Source organism: Melospiza georgiana, chromosome 22 (genome assembly GCF_028018845.1).
Source record: "Melospiza georgiana isolate bMelGeo1 chromosome 22, bMelGeo1.pri, whole genome shotgun sequence".
Classification (NCBI taxonomy): Eukaryota; Metazoa; Chordata; class Aves; order Passeriformes; family Passerellidae; genus Melospiza; species Melospiza georgiana.
In genome coordinates, this window is record NC_080451.1 from 5,029,044 (window position 1) to 5,048,013 (window position 18,970).

Below are 18,970 nucleotides of genomic sequence, written 5' to 3' on the forward strand. Positions count from 1 at the left end.
CCCTGCACTGCCTGATCCCAGCAGAGGATGCTTTGCCTTTCTTGGGAGCTCTCTGCAGCTCTTGCATCTGATTCCCTGAGTCCTGCCTTCCATTTAAGTCTCTGAAATGCCACTGTCATCTGCTATTTTCATGGTGATTTTCCCCCAAAGTCAAGTATAAAACCATCTGCCAATTTATTACCCATTGTGGTTCTGTTTATTAATAGATTTCTATTTTTAATTTAGAAAAAAAAATAAAAAGAGTAAAATCATTATGATCAGTTGATGAAAATTGTATCTTGGAGTTGAGTCAGCAGTGAGTGTGTGCAGCCTGCCTTCCCACCACGTTGCAATTTAACTCATTAACCACTTACTTCACAATAAATCATAACTAGGGAATTTTATAAAGGAAAATGTCCAGTAAAATCCAAGAAGGTGGGAACAGAGTCAAGTGAGGATGGAGAAGGTCAGGACTGACAGCTGTGTGCCAGAACTTCACTTCTGATTTAAGATAAAAGTCTTCAAATACAGGAATTCTGTTCTCAAAATAAATATAATCAAATCCAGAATAATCCTTGGTGAGTTACACCGGAGCCAGAACCCAGATCCTAATCTGGCCCTAGATCTACACATTTTGTGTCCTGAGAATGCCAAGGGCTGAGGAATTTCCAGGTTTTTATTGCAGTCTGCAGGCTCTGGAATGACACGAGCCCATAGCTTAGGGAGCAAATCCTTAGGGGTCTGCAAGGTTGGCTGCCACTGCAAAGAAATCCAAGTACTGTGGTGATGTATCAGAGCAGCTCCCACCATACACTGATTTTTCAGCTCCTTAATTGAATTCTGCAAGCTGAGCTGTTTGTGTGATGAAAAGCAGCATGTTTAGCACAGATTGCCAAGGCGTTCTCACAGGCACATTCCAGAGCAAGCCACAGAAGGAGCAGAGCTGGGACCTGGGACAGCTGAGACTGATTTGGGTTTGGACTTGGATGCCTCACATGAAAGGAACACACGGCCTCGTCATGCAGGCTCTGCATCCAGATGGCACTGGCATTTCTGAGGACAGAGAGCTAATGATGGATTGGCCAGTGGAACACCATGGCAGGAACACAGATTCTGTTCAAATGCTTCTCTGCAAAGCAATCCAACAACCTTGGGGTACTTCAGCACGGATCACTCCGGCAGCCAGAGCTCAGCAGGTTTCCAGAAAATGCCATTATGGCAGGAGCTGGAGTCAATGAGCCATCAGAGACACGTGGGAGGATCATTGCTCTGATTTCTTCATCGTCATTCCCATGCCTTTCAGTAAATACTCAGCAATTAGCAAACTAATGCAAATTGATAATAGCTGTTACCACCAGAGACCAAACCTTGAGACCCAGCTGTGTGTGACAGGGGTGAGGTGTCACACACTGGGTGTTTGGGACTGATCACAGCTCCTGTGACCATTATCCCACTGGGCTGTGATCCCTGCTGTGCTCAGCCCTGGGAATGGAACATCTGTACACAGCCAGGGCTGCATTCAGTGCTGTTCTCCCTGCAGTCAGGACTGATGTGCTGAGATGCTTTCCCTTTCCCAGTGAGTTCCATCCCTAGGGCACAGCAAAGCCCAGCTCCCAGGACTGGTTATGGTGTCTGGGACAGCTTCTTTCTTCCACACCTTTTCTGGAGAAGTCATCTTAATCAGGTTTGAATTTTGGCCTCTCATTCTCACTCCATTCTCACCTGCTTGGACTTAACTGGAAATTTTCCTTTATAAAACTCCTTATTCATTAGCCACTCTCTATGAGGGTAAATGGTTAATTAAGTAATTTTTTTCCACTGCTTTTACAGACTTTATTGTTCATCATCATCTAAAAGATTTACAAACTGTGAAATAGATTTCATTTATCATAAGCCTCAGCTGCTCTGCAGGCCAGTGATCTGTTCCCAGGTTTCTATCCTGTCAACATTCAAAGAAAATGAACATTTTTCAGCCAAGGCTAATTTTTTTTTTTTTTTGTTCTAAGCAAGCAATAAACTGGACAAAGGACTGGACAAACAAAAGCTTCCAACACTTTGCCCAAATATTCAGGATCCTGATGAATTAGCTGCTTGTTTATTCACTTGGCTCACACCACAGACATGGAATTTAGAACCTTGGTTGGGACAAGCTTCCTGCAAGACTCTGTGCTTCCTTTTCATTGCCCATAATTATGGGAACAGGACTTTATTGCTCACAGATTACACTCACAAAATTGAATTGCTCTTTGCTCTTTTTGATTGGTGCAAAAATTGCTCTGCAATAAGAAATAATTCCAGGAGAGCTCATTTGGATTTGTCAGGCACGGGATTTACACGGCAGAAAAGGAGGCAGGCACTGCAGGCAGCTCCAATCCTTTACTGCTATCAGGGAAAGGAAGCTAAGGGATTTAGATTTGAAAAGTGCCCAGGCAGAACCTCTCCCTCAAATGTTGGGTTTGGCTCAGGTCTGTGGAGCCTGGTCTGCCACAGGTGCTGAGGATGGATTTGGAATGTTCTGCTCATGAGTCTTCCATTTAACTGCTGTGGCATCAGAGCCTTCATCTCTCTTTACAAAGATTTATGGAAGATACTGATATATTGTTCAGGAGTTTAGGAAAGTAGCAGGGCTGCCCAATATTTCTCATTCAATCATTATTCCTCCTGAAATTGCCCAGCTGCAGCTCTTTGGTAAGTGAGGAGGATTTATTATGCTTAAAAAGTTAACATGCTGTTCAGCAAATCAGGCCCTGGGCTTTCATGTTACAGGAGAAGGAAATCAAAGAAGTTTGATGGATCTTCACTGGGTATTGGCAAGTTGTTGCTACTTCCGAATCAATATTAACAAATTGGGATTTCCCCTTGCATGTTCAGGTCATGTTTTTCATAGAATCAGCTGTGGGAAGAGCTCCTCATGCTTCACGTAGAACAACATTTGCTCACTCTGTGGGATCTCAGACCCCTTCACCTGTTTCAAAGCTCTGTGCAAACCCACATCAGGGAGTCTGCAGAAAGACCTTTCTAGGGGTTTCCAGCACCTTTTTGGGCAGAGGCCAGCCCACTTCTCCTTCCCAGTGCTTGGTCCTTTGCACTGTCTGAGAATCTCAGTTTTTCACATTTACTAACTCCAGGTGAATTGTGGACACTTGAGATGTATGCAAAGTTTTATTTATGATCCTCCTTTCCATTGTTTCTGTCTTTCAAGCAAATTGATTTTCACCTAAATTGTGATTTTTGTGCACATCTGAACACACTTCACATGAGAATATTTTCTGATCCATCTTCTGAATCTGAACTGTTGTGCTTTCACCTTGACAGACTCACAAGGGATCATTGAAGACGTTGTCTTACTGGGAGCTCCAGTGGAAGGAGAAGCCAAGCACTGGAGAGCTCTCACCAGAGTGGTGTCAGGCAGGATCATAAATGGCTTCTGCAGGTCAGTGTGAGCTCAGTGCCCAGCCTTGTTAGCCTGGAAGTGGTTTGGGGCATTTATCCCTTTCAAGCACTTTGTGAATGCTGGTGAGGACATTGAGCAGTGTCAGAGCCTCGTCCCTCCAGGCCTCTGCCTCAGATCCATTTGAGATGGCAGCTTCAGGAGGCAGCTGGAGCTGTTTGACAGAGCTCTTTGGCTCTTTGTGCCACTGGAAACCTGTGTTCATAGAGGGACAGAGTTCTACCACTCACAGCCTAAAGTGCCTGGGTTTGTGTGTGTAATCTGATGTATTCTGAAGGCCCTTTAAATCTCAGCTTTGTGTGAAGGACTGTAAATACAGCAGTTAAGTTTGCTGACTTAAAGATTGGGAATTAGAATCTATAAAAGCTTTAAGATGCAGTTCACTTGGGGCTGCTTATGGGGAAAAATATGTGAAAATCACAATGGAAGGAGCTCAAGCAAATTGAAGGGTTTTATATCTGGAGTGAGTTTCTGGTCAAGATAGTCCACATGAACGAGACATTTAACTTGCAAAGGAAGAATAATTGGAATAGCTGTATTAAATTTAGTAAGGATATGAAAGAATACAAAGATTGCCTTCAAAACAAATACCAGCCCTTTAAAACCACATTGAAAAACATTTTAGAAATAAAAGCAGACAACTGTTGGGCAGAGTTATGGGAGCTGCTGAGTGAGAGGAGGGAGGTTCAGAGGCCTGAAACAGCTGAAGGAATCTCAGAAAAGCTATTAAGTAATCAAGTGACAGCTTCAAACCTAATGACTGTGTCTTGGAAGATAATTGTGGCAGGAACACTGCTTACCAGCACAATTAGATAAGGGGAAATTAAAACCAAGGAATAAGCGGGGAAGACTAAAAACATGGGGAAATAAATTGAGAAATAACCAGGCAAGAAAATTAACAAAGAATCTTCAAGTCAAGACAGTTTATAAAGCTGTGAGCCCTCACGTCAAGGACAGGTGAAAATGCTGCTGGTGTTTTCCATGCATGCATCCATATGGATGCCTACACACATACATGGAACGTGGGGAAGTGCTGTGTTACTGTGATTCTAACAGAGTGTTTTAACTTAGAATGAATAATTAAATAAATTAATTTAAAGTCTTCAAGGTTAAAACAACAAATTATCAGTCCTATCTCTCAGCTAGGCTGGGAATTGTTGCTTTTGTCCTCTTTGGATCCCAGGATTTTCAGGGATGCCAGATGTAAACACCTCTTGCAGTGTTTCTTCCTGTGCCATAAGGAAAAGCTGCTTGCCTGGGAGTGCTGTGAGTTCCTCCAAGAAATCATAAATCATAGAAATCATTGCATATAACTGAGTTTACCCAGAAAATATTGTTCCTGTCTGTGTTCTACAAAAATAAATTTCACTGTATCACTGCTCAGTGTATCCATTTCCTGTAACACACACACACACACACACAGACACAAAAAAGATTTTTACAGTTTCTAAGCCTGCCTGTGCTGTTGGAATAAAATACAGTGTGGGTGTGTCCAGAGGGTTATTCAGGCAACCTGAGGGGCAGCTAGAGGAGGGAATTGAGAGATTTGGGGAATTTCTGTGAGGATTGAGGTAGAGAGAAAGATTCTACAAACATTTTGTGGTAAGGCCTCACCTGATTCTGATTTCTCTGGTCTCTTGCTTGCACAAAGGGTGGCCTCATTCTGTCACTTCAGAAGTAACTCTATTTAGGTTGGATGAATTACACTGAATAGAATTCCTGTGAGATCAGATTTGAGCCCAGCTGCTGAGCTTCAGTCCTTGTTCTCCTTTGGCTTTGCAATATGAGGGGACAGGGTGAGTGAGAGCCCTGTCAGCCCTTGGAGCTGTCCCCTTCCACTTAAACAGCAGGGCTGCAAATTCCCAGTGGGAAACCTCACCCAAATCAGTTGGACTGGCTCAGCTTTTGAAAGAACCAACACCTGAGCAGTGTGAATGTGTTATAAGGTTTTGCAGGGCTCTGCATAGACTTACAACTCCCAGTATGGAGTATTTGGGAGTAGTCAGGAATGGGCACCTTTGCCAGGAGCACTTCACCTGCTGCCATCACAGAGCACAAATCTCACTCATGTCCCACTTAAATCTGCTCTGTAGAGTACAGTGGCATTTTGGTACCCAGATTTTATGTTGTTGTTCAGCTCAGAAGAGTTTTGTGTTTCCTTCTCTCCTCATGCTACAGTCTACCCTGAAACTGTCACAGTGACTTATGGCACTGCTTTAGAGTGGGAACAAACCCTTCCTAGTTCTGTCACCGAAGCCATGTATTTCTACAGCACCTATAAATCAGGAGCACTCCCAGGAGCTTCACAGTTAATATTTATGTCCCAACATCAGTGTTGGAGGTCTCATTACTTTTACAGCTTTATGGCCTGGAGAACATAGCAGTACGTTAAAAAGATGAAATATGTCAATGTGCAAACCCTGAGCAAACATAGAAATAAACAGAAGGGTCAGATTTTTAAACTCCCTGCAGGTAAAGACACAACAGCCATGGATCAGGATTCAGTTCAGACTTACAGCCCTGTGTCCCAGGGGTCTGCCCTGGATCCAGCAAGTCATTCCTGTGTGGTTGCTGCATCACACAGACCTGCAGCAGGTCTTGGTCCAGACATCACTGTGCTTCCCAGCACTTCCACTCTCCTCATGGTCTGAGCAGTAACCCACTGGAAGTGTTCCAGGTCAGGGTGGGCAGGGCTTGGAGCAACCTGACCTAGTGGAAGGTGCTCCTGCCCATGGTGGGGGGTGGAACAGGATAAGCTTTAAGGTCCCTTCCTACTCAGACTGTTCTGGAATTCTTTGATTCCACATGGCATTGCTTGGACAACAAGATTATTCCCACTCTTCTCTGCTTCCAGGGGGGACTGGCTGCTGAGCTTTGTTTACAGAACCTCCTCTGTCCAGCTCAACGTTGCAGGCCTCCAGCCAGTCGACCTGGATGACAGGAGGATGGTGAACATGGACCTTTCCTCTGTGGTAAGTTCTCATATTCTCATTTTTTCTCCATCATTCTTTGCCTGCAGCACTGTAACCCCACAGTGACTGCCCTGGAGAAGCTGGGGACTGAAGAGAGCCCCTCTAGGTACATTGTCCCTCTTTCCTGGGTTTGAGAGAACTCTTTTCTACACTTCCCTCTGGATTTTGTTGGCCCAACTAGCGCTCAACACTGAGCAAAACAATGAGAATCTGCCTCTCCTCTTGGATATGTTTGGGGTTTTTTGGTTCTGACATATCTCATAGTGGAGATAGAAAATGCTGTCACTCCTCAAGAAGGGCCTTGCTGTCAGAGAATCATGGAAAGGTTTGGATTGGAAGGAGCTGAGTGCCAGGCCCTGTGAGTGTGGGTCCTGGGGAGGTGGGATCAGCAGCTGGAAAACGTGGATCTCAAACACGCACATGGCAGGTGCCAGCCACTATCTTATCTTGGTGGAGCCTCCACAGTGCTCAGGTTCAGGCTGGTACAGGCTCCTGGCCCTTGTACCTTGGTCCCCAGGGCTGCAGGAGCCGGAACTGCTCGGGAATTACAGAAGCTCTGTGACAGCAATGGTTGGTTTGCCAGGTCCTGCTGCCTTTTCAGAGTGTGTCTCCAGGAAACAGGGAGAGATTCACTGCTATATCTGGGAAACATTTAACTTCCTCAAAGCTGGCTGGTGTCATTAGTGATAAGCCACTGTTAGAACATCTGGCAATATATCTAAGCAATATTCAACTCAGTTATCTTACACTCATCACCACGTTGTTGGCTCTTCCACAGAAAACCAGGCAGGGCTTATCTTGTGCATCCATTTCCACAGAAATCTTGGCCATGCCATTGTGTTTTTTCATATCTTAATGTTTTAATTATTGTTTACTCTCTGCAAACTGGAAGATGCCCAACACAAAGCTTGGGATATTTCCATGGTGATCTCTTCTTCCCAAGTGTCCCCACAAGCTGGCAGGGACCATCAGTGCTGCTCTGGAGCTAAAGGCACTTGGAAGAGCTTTTAGATTTTCTGGAGCACCAGCTTGCTAAGCCTATAAATACCCAACTGTTCTCAGCTCATTTCATTCATGGTAACTGAGCTCTGCACAGCCCCTGGCAGCACACGCAGGGCTTGGTGCTGAGCAGAGAGAACAGAGCCTTGGAGGAACAAAACAGGGGCTTCCCAGGAGGAGGGGGTTCAGTGGAGGCTGTTACACATGGCCCATGCATCTTTGCATCTCTCTGGGCTGTCAGCATTTCCACACTCCCACATCCATTTTCTCACCATCCCAGAGCTGCCAGTACTCATTTGCTCTCTGGCATCTGTTGCTGGCATGAAAATGGCCCAAGATGCCAAGTGGTGGCACAGGGGTGACATTTCCTGTCAGTCAGTCCATGCCACCCCTCTCTTTTTGAGTTCTCTTCAGAGACCCTCCTTCTCATGCCCCTCTGCCTCCTGAAGAATGAAACCCCCTGAAGCCCTGCACACTTTATCCTGCCTGGATCACAGCAGCTTCTCCACTCCCCTCAGAGGAGCAGGATTTACATTTCACTGAATGAAAAAGGTTTGCAGAGCTGCTCTCTGCTCATCTCCCAGGGCTCTGTGTCTGCATCCTGGCTGCCTGCTGCCAGCAGTCAGTCCCAGTGCTGCTCTCCTTCAGAAGGAATTGACACTTCCTTCATCTCACTGCAAAGCTTTGGGGAGGAAAAATGTATGTTAAGTAGGTGTCATTGCCTTGATCCATTTTCCAGAGCAGGGGAAGAAATACAGTGCATTCTGGTGAACATTTTAGAAATAAAAGGAGCAAGAATGGGGAAGGAAATATCCACAGGCAATATTTTTTTAAAGTGGCAAGAAAGCAAAGATGGATTTTGCTGCAAGTACAGTGCATTAGCAGAACAGAAAAATACAAAGTGATATTCAGAGATATGTAGAGATACAGGTATTTTCTTTATGGGGACCAGCTCCACCCCTGCAGTTGCCCTTGTTGGAGGTCCCTGTGAGTGCCCTGCCAGGAGAAGGACAAGCTGTGAAAGAACAATAAAGTATTGATGCAAAGGTGCTCAGCATGAAAATATTATGAAGCACCAGCAGTGTTTTTGGCATCTCCTGGTCCATCCATAATGAAAACTGGTCTGTATCCAACCAGCTTGGTTCTCATTGCTGCAGCACCAGAATCCTCAAAAGAGGGGAGGATTAGGAGCCCTCAGTATAAACAGCAATTCACCTCCAAGGCCTCCATCTCATGTCTCTCTTGATTAGTGTGATTTTATCTGACTGTCAGTAAAAAAGCAGAGAGAAAAATATCCTCCCACTCAGCAAATGCAGTTAGAAAATCCTTCCTCGTGGTTACAAAGGGGCTGATTTATTCTGTGGATTTATTTGACAGCACCTGTTAGAGACCAAGGAAGTTGTGGAGCTGCAGGGGATTATCCTGATTGCTGTTTGTTCCCAGAGGAGTTTGTTCAGTGCAATCTGAATTAATATTTGAATATTGCAGAACTGCTCAAGGAGCACCTTCAGGGAGGCTCAGGAGTCAGCAACAAGTTAGGAATGGGCAGTTCCACAGCAGCAGCAGCAGTTGGGGATGAACTTTCAGGTTTAGAAGCAATGAGAATGCATGGCTGCAAGTCCAGTGGAGAGCAGGGCTGGATCTTAGAATTGTGGAATTGGTGAGGGGGAAAAAGCTCTCAAGAGACCCTTGAGGCCATTTGTTCCCCCAGCACTGCCAAGGCCACCACTGACCCATGTCCCCAAGTGCTGCATCCACACAGCTGTTAAATCCCTCCAGGGAAGGGAATGCCATCCTTGCCCTGGGCCAGGGCTGAACAGCCCTTCCCATGGAGAAATGTTCCCTGATATCCCTGATATCCAATCTCAATGTCCTCTGGCACAGACTGAGGCTGTTTCCTCTTGTCCTCTCACTTGTCAGCTGGGAGAAGAGACCAACCCCCCCTGGATCCCCCCTCCTGTCAGCTCTCAGAAAAGGGACCAAAATTCCCATTATGAGGGAAGACAGCTTCAAGGCAGTCAGGTACATCAATACCACTAGCAGATGGAAAGTCTGAATTTCATGAAATCCAATTGATTTGGCACTTCTGTGAGTCAGGCTTTTTTTTCTCCAAACACATTAAATTGTGGCTTTTCCCACTGTATTCCCAAGACTTGCAGCAAAGAAATAATTGTGGTTACAAAATATGGATTAATTAAGAACCCTGGGGAGTTGGAAAGGCAAAAAGAGGTTGCCAGTGTGTCACTGCTCCTTTGTTTGAGTTGTGAGCAGTGAGCAGTGCCACCTCCCCAAGGGCAGGATCAGAGCAACAAGAGCTTGGAGCAGAGCTTGGCTTCAGGGAGCTGCCTGGAGGAGCTGGGAGAGCCCCTCTCCCCTCAGGGCAACATGCAGGGCCTTGTGGAAACAATTCCATCTGCCTGTTGGGCTGTGAGGTCACAGGGATGGCTTCCACAGCCCTGGAATCATCAGTGGCTTCATCTTCTGTGCTCCTCGCTGCTGATGATTTGGGAGCTCCAAGAATCCCACATTAAATACATATTCAATATGGTTTTTTCCCTTTGGGACACAAGCAGAGAGTGCTGGCAGTGTCACTGTGTTAGAACAGAGGAAGAAACTGAAAAAGCTTTTCCAAAAGAAAAGTGCAAAGGAGGCCATTAATAACTTGCAGTTTGTTTTTGCTTTGTGGCTGACAAACCTCAGAGGCTGCTGTCCCTCCTCACTCCTCACACAGACTGCTCGAGCTGGATGTGCTTTGTGGGAGCCTGGGGGTGCTCAGCTGCTTCTAAAGGCAGAGAGAACCATTTTACAGGACTCACATTTCATAAGGTTGGTGCCCAAATGAATTCCCACAACCAGGAACAAGCAGAGAGCCACAGTTTCCTGCAGATCTACAGGAGGGATTTTCCCATTCCCCCTTGGTGCCTGGAACAGGTGTGTATCCTTCCACAGGGGATTCCCACATCATCTGTGGGGTGTGTGGAGAGTGTTCACAGCCCCCAGCCACCCTGGGCAGGGCTGAATTCCTGGCACTGCAGCTTCTCCTCCAGCTCCAGAAGAGCTGAGGGCACCAGCGCCACCTTTGAGTGGCTCACAGATGGTCTGTATTGCCCTCAAACCCAGCCCAGCAGAGGAAATTCACTGCTCCTTTGCAGAGCCAGCAAAGTGGTGATGCCAGCACATCTTCCTCTTTTGGAACATAAGAACTGGCATCACAAATCACCTTTGGCAGATTTTCTGTTCCCCCTTAGAGCACTTTGCATGTGGAAATGGGACAGTTTGCACTGCATCCCTGTTCTTTCCTGGTTTGCAGTGGGCAGGTCTGTAGCTGTTGGCTTTGCAGGCAGCTTTCCCCATCCCAGCCCTTGGTGGAGCAAAGCTGTGGGAGTTGTCCCAAAGTGCTGCTCAGCTGGAATCTTCAGGAATGGCCACACAGAGCCCAGACAGGTGAATTAAGGATAGAAAATTAAGGATAGAAAATTCAGCTTTTCATTTCCTGTCTTCTGCTGGAACACAACACTGATTCTGTTTTATTTCTCTGCTCCCTTTGAGCTCCCATTCTGACCTTCTCAGCTAACATGGAAACAAAATCCCAGGGCAGCAGGCAATTAGAAGTGTTAATCAGGGGGAAGGCTGACTCTGCTGACTCCTTGTGCACATCAAGGGTTTGAGATGCTGCAATTAGAGCAGCTGAATTATTGATAGGAGCTGAATGTCACTGAAATGCCACGAAGGTGTCACTGCCCTGGTGACACTGGGGGAAGGGGAGGGTTTAAACCTCCTGCAAAACCCCATGAGGTGGATTTATAGGACATCACATTGCTGAGGAGAGACATGGCACTGCTCCACAGCTCTTGGAATTTCCAAATGCCCAAGACTTCTTGCCCAGACACATGATTGCCATCAGCTTATGAGGGATGAGTCAGAACAGGTCACTGTCCCCAAAATCAGCAAAAGTTCCTTTAGTTAATCTCAGGTGGTCTTGTTTTGTGGAGTTGGGCTGAGAACTCGTTTGAAAGCAGCAGAGATGGTGATGTTTGAGCTGCCAAATCTTGTGTATTCCTGGAGCAAGATGGGGAGAGGAAGGGTGACAGCCCCTTTGGGTGTTGCAGGAGCCATCCTCTGCTTCAGGCTGGTCCTCATACTTCCCTCTGGTTATGGACACCAAACCTCATCTCATGTTCTTGTGTGGAATCCTGAAGAATTTTCCATAATCTTCCATATTTTCCATAATTTTCCATAAAAATACTGATCAATATGTCCAGTATTTTGGGTCACTAATGGCCTGCTGTGGCTTCTAGTGGCAGACACCAGGATCCCCAAAGCTCTTTTTTAGGATCACTCCAATTCAGTGTATCAATCCAGTCTTTATTTTTGGGATCTCTTGTCCTCCGTGGCCCAAGACATTATGTCCAAATTGTTTCCCAGTGATAATTATATGCACAGTTTATACTGGGTCTTTTAAAACACTCTTTAAACCATTGAATTGAAATAATTTCCACTTGGATTAGCACCAAAAAACGAGTATTTAATTGTTGCTACCTTATAAATGAATGGCAGTAGTTGGGAAGAGCATCAACAAAAAACAGCCAACAGCAGCTCCACAAACAGCTGAAAAATCAATGGAAGAGCTGTTTCCTTTAGGGGGATGGCTTGGAGTGCATTTCTGGCTACAGAGGGACATTTCTGAAGGCACATTTCCCTTGAAATTCTTTCAAGGACTCCTTTACTAATTCAGAATATTAATTCCCACTTTTGTGCTGCCTGTTGTCACTAATGTACAGCTGCTCTCCATTTGTCCCTTAGACCTTCAGAACTTGATTCCTCCATTTGCTCCCTGGGTTTTCTTGTGATATTCTGTATTTTACTCTTCTCCATCTTCCTCTTGGAATTGCTGAAAGTAAATTGAGCATAAAGCTGGCAGAGATTTTCAGCAATGGATGAATCCAGCAAAAGCCAATGATTACTCAGAATTTTCAACATTGATCACAAAACATATCAAAGTTTGGTGGGAAAAAACTCTTGGAAAAAACTCTTGCCTTGGTGTAGAATTGCCTGAGGGTGTCTGAGGGAAGCATCCCTCAATTACCAGCCCAGAAGTGACAATGACTGGATCAATCTGTTGTGGCTGAAAGATGATTGCAGGAAAAATTACAGTCTGGCTCAAAAAATATCACTGCAATGAAAGGAGAACTTTTACCAGTCGAGTGAGTTTTGAAATGAGAAGAAAAATAAGAATTGAGTGACTTATTCTGTCCACAAGGACTGTGATTGTGCAAAGGGATGATGTGAAAGCGAAGCCTCTGAGCCTCAGCAGAATAATTCTTTATTCCCTCAATTTGGCAGAGCAGAAATAGAAACATTAAAGAGGAATAATGTAAATGACATTGTCAGGATTTCCAAAATAAATTCAGCTCTATCAATTTTTCTTCAAATATATTTTTGATTAGTTTCTCAAGGACTGCTGGTGCCCAGGATGCACCATTGCTGCAGGTGCCAAATTGAATCAATTTTTTAATAAATCCATTTAAATTGTAGCTTCTGAATTATTGGATGCATTCACTGTCCTCACTTTGACATTGTTTCCTGAGGATGCAAACAGAAGAATTTTATTCCTATTCTAACTTCATTGAGCACAGCCTGTGTCAAGGTGTGTGGAATGGTTTCTGTTTCCTGCTGTCTCTGGATTTTCCATCTCCTCTGCCCAGGCAGCATCAGGGCTTTGCCATGAGCTGTCAGAAAACTGTGGGGAACCCCAGGACATTTTCTGCCAGGCTGAGAATGGGGATTGTTCAGCCTGGAGAGGAGAAGGCTCCAGGGAGAGCTCAGAGCCCTTCCAGGGCCTAAAGGGGCTCCAGGAGAGCTGGAGAGGGACTGGGGACAGGGGATGGAGGGACAGGACACAGGGAATGGCTTCCACTGCCAGAGGGCAGGGCTGGATGGGATATTGGGCAGGAATTGTTCCCTGTGAGAGTGGGCAGGGCCTGGCACAGGGTGCCCAGAGCAGCTGTGGCTGCCCCTGGATCCCTGGCAGTGCCCAAGGCCAGGCTGGACAGGGCTGGGAGCAGCCTGGGACAGTGGAAGGTGTCCCTGCCATGGCAGGGGTGGAATTGGAGGATCCTCAAGGTCCCTTGCAGCCCAAACCACTCTGGGATTCTGTGGATGCCCTCTGTGATGCAGGATGTAGCCAGAGTCTCACTTAAGGCTTTCAGTGACATGTGGGAATATCTGTGACCAGGGGAGCCTGCCAGCTTGGCACAGCTGACTGGAGTTTGAGGGACAGCCTGGCAGAGCCTGTGCCACCTTTTGGGCTGTGTGGGTTCTGAGGCAGCAAACAGAACTGAGGAGTTTTTGGGAAGGGACATCTGAGCTTCTTCCCTTGTGCACCAGCAGCTCCCAGACGTGGCAGCTCAGTTCAGAGCAGGGCTGGACTCCAGTGCTTGTCCTGGACATCACCTTCACTGTAGCTTTGGGAAAGGGAGAGTGGAAAATAGCAACACCTGAGGGGCTGAGCTGAGTGTGACAGCCAGGGCAGGTGAGGGCTCCTGGGAGGTGAGCTGTGATTATCCACTGAGCTCCAGAGCCTTCAGCTCACTCCAGGAACTCCTTCAGCCCCCATAAAATACCATTTGCTATGAAAAACAGACAGTGTTAGCCAAAAGGGAGTCCTGAAGGATCCCCCCCAAGGTTGTCGCTGCTCCTGCTGAAATAACCAAGCTCTGCAGAGGTGTTTGAACTTAAGGGGATCTTTTGCTGTGGAATAAGGTTGCTCTGCGGAGGATTTGATGGGCTTAAAACACATCAAAGCAGTGAAATTCTCGGGTGTATGAGTGACCTGTGCATTCCCCAGCACACTGCTGCCTCCACAGTGATTCCCTGTGAATCCAGGGGGGTTTGGTGAGGGGGAGCAGGAGGAAGGCCCAGCTGAGCTGCCCTGCCCACAGGGAGCAGAGGGGTGAGGGACACTCAGCTGAGCTCTGGCAGTTCCACAGCCCTGCAGAGCATTTGGAGCCATGTGCACTCCTGTGCTGGCTGCTTGGGATGGGTGGAGGAGCTTTTATTGAAGGGCACTGGATGGGAGCTGAAGATTCTTGACTCTGGAGCGAGCAATGAAGCGTTATCTTGCTGTACTGAGCTTGTCCCCGTGGCGTCATTTTTGTGACGTCAGTGCTGTGGTATCAGAGTTGTGATATCAGAGTTGTGGTATCAGAGTTGTGGTATCAGAGTTGTGGTATCAGTGTTGTGACTGAGTTGTGCCTGTCCCTGAGTCAGTGGAGTCCCAGGATCATGGGGAATGTCTCCTCTCTCCTCTGCCCTTCCCTTGGCATTCTGGGCAATGTCTCCTCTCTCCTTGCCCTTCCTCTGCCCTTCCCTTGGCAGCACCCACTCCAGGACACGCCAGGTTCCTGGCAGTGAAACCAGGGAGAAACCAGAATTCTTAATCCTCTGTATCCAACAGCAACACTGCCCTGGCAGTTTCATCGTCACAACTGATTGTTCTCAGGGATTTTTTTTTTTATACTTTTGGGTGTATTTGGACTTGAAAACCTTTCCAAACATGCTGAGCTGACTGGCTGGTGGATCCCCATCAGCTCTGTCCCCTGGAGATCCTGGTGTGGCACTGGAGTCCTGCAGCAGCAGTGCCAGAGGCAGCTGGCTCGTGGCTCCCAGTGAGTCAAAACAACCATAAAGTCAAATGGTTGACTGGGATCAGTCAACCAAATATGTCTGGGGCAAGTCACCTAAACAATCCCAGTGAATCCACCCCACTGCATTCCTTAAAACAAGCAAAAATGTATTTGCTCTGGTGCCAAGCACACTTCCTTTTGTCCTAAATTCCCCCTGCACTTTGTTCTGACAAATATAAATGTAGTTCTTTATTTGCCTTTTAAGTTTTTATTGACAATGCTGTCGGTGTTCCCCTCCCATCTCCAGCACCACCTGCCCAGCAGAGGAATTCAGCCTTTCAGACTGAAGATGAAAACAGGCTTTAGTAAGTGGAATTGCTGGGGTTTCCCACTTTAAAGAGGCAAGGCAGTTTGTTTGCTGCTCTTTTGCTGGTGGCTCGGTGCAGCAGAGAAGAGTCCTCCCTCCTCTCACACTTCTCAGGGGCTGCTCTGGTCCAGCTTTATGGAACCCTCTCCCCTGCTATCCTGGAGACAGCAGTGAGTGTCCTTGGAAGAGGTTGAGCAGAGCTGCAAGAGGGACAGACTCTCAGGAGGTCTCAGCTTTTCTTTCAGCTGCATGAGCTCCTCAGAATGGCTCACACCCAGCATCCCTCAGGGAAGAGGAATTCCCTGTTGTTTTAGTGGAAGCTGCTGGATACTGAGGAGTAATGAAAATCAGTCCTTAGGGTGGCAGAGGAAATTTGTTGTGTCTGACTAATGAGTCAGTAACAGCAGGCTGATCGTTCCCAAGGCAGGGCAGGCAGATGGTGTGACTGGAGAGCTTCTGAGTGCAGCACACCAAGAGCCTTCAGCCCCTGCTCCCAGTAACTCCAGTTCCTTCCTGTCTCTGCCCACTTTGCCCAAGGCTGTGCTCATTCAGCCCCCTCAGTGAGAAGTAAAAGGGTTGTACTTTTCTACAGCTCCCAGCCCTTCCATGGTTAATTATTTTAATTAACTAATCTGTTCAAAACATCCAGAGCCCGTTGAGCCATCTGGACAGATTCAAGTCACATATTTGTATTCCTGATGTGCTGATTAAATCCTTCCGTTTGCTCCAAGGCCTCAGTGCAGCCAAATGTGCCCCTCCAAAGCTGCTTCACACAAACAGCTCAGGGGGTTGGGGCTTGGATTTGTGGGGGAAAGGTTGTTTTTAGCTTTGGGAGAGGTGTGCTGGAACCCTGGTGCTGGCACAGCCCTGAATCCCACAGTGCTTTGGGCTGGGAGGGACCTTAAAGCCCATCCAGTGTCACCCCTTGCCATGGGCAGGGACACCTTCCATGATCCCAGGCTGCTCCAAGCCCTGTCCAACCTGGCCTTGGGCACTGCCAGGGATCCAGGGGCAGCTGAAGGATTGCTCTGGCACCAGGCAGGAGATGAGCAGAGGGCCCAGGGCTGGGGTCTGTACAGAGCTCTGTGAAAAGCTCTTACCATCATCATCCCTTCCTGGGGGTGTCATCCCTGTGTTGAGAAGCAGGAATCCTGGGACTGAGGTTATGGGTATTCTCTGTTGTGGAAATTCCCTAATTACCAGCAAGGCTTGGAAAAATAAAAGGCCAAGACAAATCTCTGGCTGGGTCAGGAAGATTTAAACTGCTAAAAACTGGATTTACCAGAGAGGCTGAAGTATCTGGGGATGCTGTTGGTACATCAGCACTTGGGACACCTGGAATGGGGAAGGAATTTCAGCCTCTCCAGCCACGTGGCCTTTGGTATCAAGAACAATGACGTGCAGAGGAGATTTCCTCTCCTCCTGTGCCCTGATTGGAAGGAAACTTTACAACATCCATCTCAGAAGGGGTTATCTTGTCGTGGAATTCATTTTACAGTAAAACTGTCTGGGTTTTTACACATACTGTTGACCTTTAATTAGTATATGAACCCATAACTCCCGGGCTCCCAGTTTTATACAGGGCAGGATGGATCAGTGCAATTCCTCAGCTTGGGAGTTGTGTGAGCTTTAATGACTCTGCCTTAATTTAAATAAGATAACCTTGGCTTTTGCAAGGGAGCTGAGGCACCTGGAGGACACCTTTTGCAAGAGCAGGCAACTGAGCTAAGAGAACTCTCTTGCCTGGGTGTCTCTCCCATGGCAGAGCTCCTCCTTTACCCCCTGGCACCCAGGATTTGGGGGGTGGAAAAGCTTTTAAACCTCTCAGAGGAAAACTCATCCAGCACCAAAGTGCCCCAAACACTGCAGCCACTTCAGGCTGGTTGATGGACACTTACCCAGTGGTGATTCCACCACTCCTGGAAACATAAAACACGTGAATGTGGCACTTGAGGACATGGGTTAGTGGTGGCCTCAGCATGATGGACTTGATGGCCACAAACATCTTTTCTAACCTTAACAATTCCATGATTCTGGGATTTTTTTCCAGCCTCATTCTTTCCATGTGTCAGAGCCAAACCCAAGTCTCTCGGTGGTGGTGGCTGTTGGGATGAAGGGCTTGGCTGAGCTGGATCCCTGTGGGTTCCTGTCACAGACATCTTTTGTGAAAAATCCTTTCTTGGGATTTTTCCCCCTTCTGCCTCAGCAACAAAGTGTAAACAATGGTTATCTGCTGCTGTGGAATGCAGCAGGTGGATCCGTGATTGGTCTCCTGTGGATGTTTGGATTTACTGACCACTCACGGCAGAGCTGGGTCTCACTCTCTGCTGAGACACAGATCTTTGTTATCATTATTTTCTATTCTTAGCTTAGCCAGCCTTCTGAGAGCTTTCCTTCTATTCTTTTTAGTATAGTTATAATGTAATATATATCATAAAATAATAAATCAAGCCTTCTGAACATGAGGTCAACATTCTCGTCTATCTCTCACCCTGAAAACCCTTGTGACCACTGTCACAGGCTCCCCCTCACAGGATCCTTGTTCCCTGCAGGTAAACGGCCACCTGGACTACATGAAGCAGATGGACACGATCCTAAAAGCCGTGGGCATTAAAACCAAGGACTGCCAGCTGCAAGAGAGGGGCAGTGGCAGTCTGTTTTCCCCTCAAGCCAGGAAATCCCAGCGGGCAGCTGGCAGCGAGGCTCGGGGAGAGGAAAACGCCAGGAAAGAGGTGGAGGATGAGGCTGGGAGTGAGGCTCTCCCAGCTGGCTGTGCTCACCGACAGAATTCCTCCAGCTCTGCCCTGGGAGAGCCCTCTGCTCCCTGCCCAGACTGCTCACACAGCACAGACAGCAAGGACCAGGCAGTGGGGGAAGGAGCAAACTAGGGCAGAGCAGCTCAGCCAGCACAAAAACCGCTGTCAGCACATCCGTGGCTCCGGGATTCCCAGAGGATGGAGCTGCAGCTGCAGTTGGCAGCCCCTCCGGAGCAAAGTGTGGCACTGCCGTGGCACCGCATCAGAGGCTCGGAGCAGCCGCCCACGGCACCTCCCCGAGGCGGGAGAGGGCACATTCCTGCCTCAGCCTGCCCTGCTCCAAGGAATCCGAGCCAGATCCCATCCAAATCCTCGCGGGAAGCAGCTGCGCCCCTCGGCACCGTGTCCCTGCTGTGACTGGGGGAAGCAGGTGGCTCTGAGGGGATTTTAAACATTTCACAGAGAAAGGTTCATTATAGGAAATTAAAAACAATTCTCCACTAGAGATGAGTTTGGTTTGAGGATCTCAGGGGTGTTCCAGGCTCTACCTGCCCCACTCTGGACAGATGTGGATCTGCTCACCAGCTCTGCTGACCAGGAGGGGAAAGGCTGGGGCTGCCAGGCTTCCTTCCCTGCCTGCTGCAGGTTTGCTGCCAGGCCTCAGGCACTTTCCCAAATCCAAGATGGTTTCCCTGTCTCCAGGCTGAGGTTGGTGGGTGTTGGAGGCCCTGTTAGAAACATGTTTGGGACCCTGGGGGAAAGCAGCAGGAAAACCAGGGGGGTTTTGGATGGTTTATGAAAATCCAGGGTTCTCCAAGCCA

At 47.5% G+C, this 18,970-nt stretch overlaps 1 protein-coding gene across 2 annotated transcripts in view; it reads left to right on the plus strand.

Moving 5' to 3' along the window:
- The window catches only part of TMCO4 (transmembrane and coiled-coil domains 4), a 39,523-nt gene extending 20,598 nt beyond the window's left edge, over positions 1–18,925 (plus strand). For both annotated transcript variants that reach the window (XM_058039542.1, XM_058039540.1), the window contains 3 exons: positions 3,295–3,412; positions 6,285–6,402; positions 17,946–18,925. In XM_058039542.1, coding sequence (XP_057895525.1) covers positions 3,295–3,412; positions 6,285–6,402; positions 17,946–18,281 — 572 coding nt within the window. In that variant the 3' untranslated portion in view covers positions 18,282–18,925. The remainder of the gene's footprint in view (positions 1–3,294; positions 3,413–6,284; positions 6,403–17,945) is intronic.
- Positions 18,926–18,970: the final 45 nt, after the last annotated feature.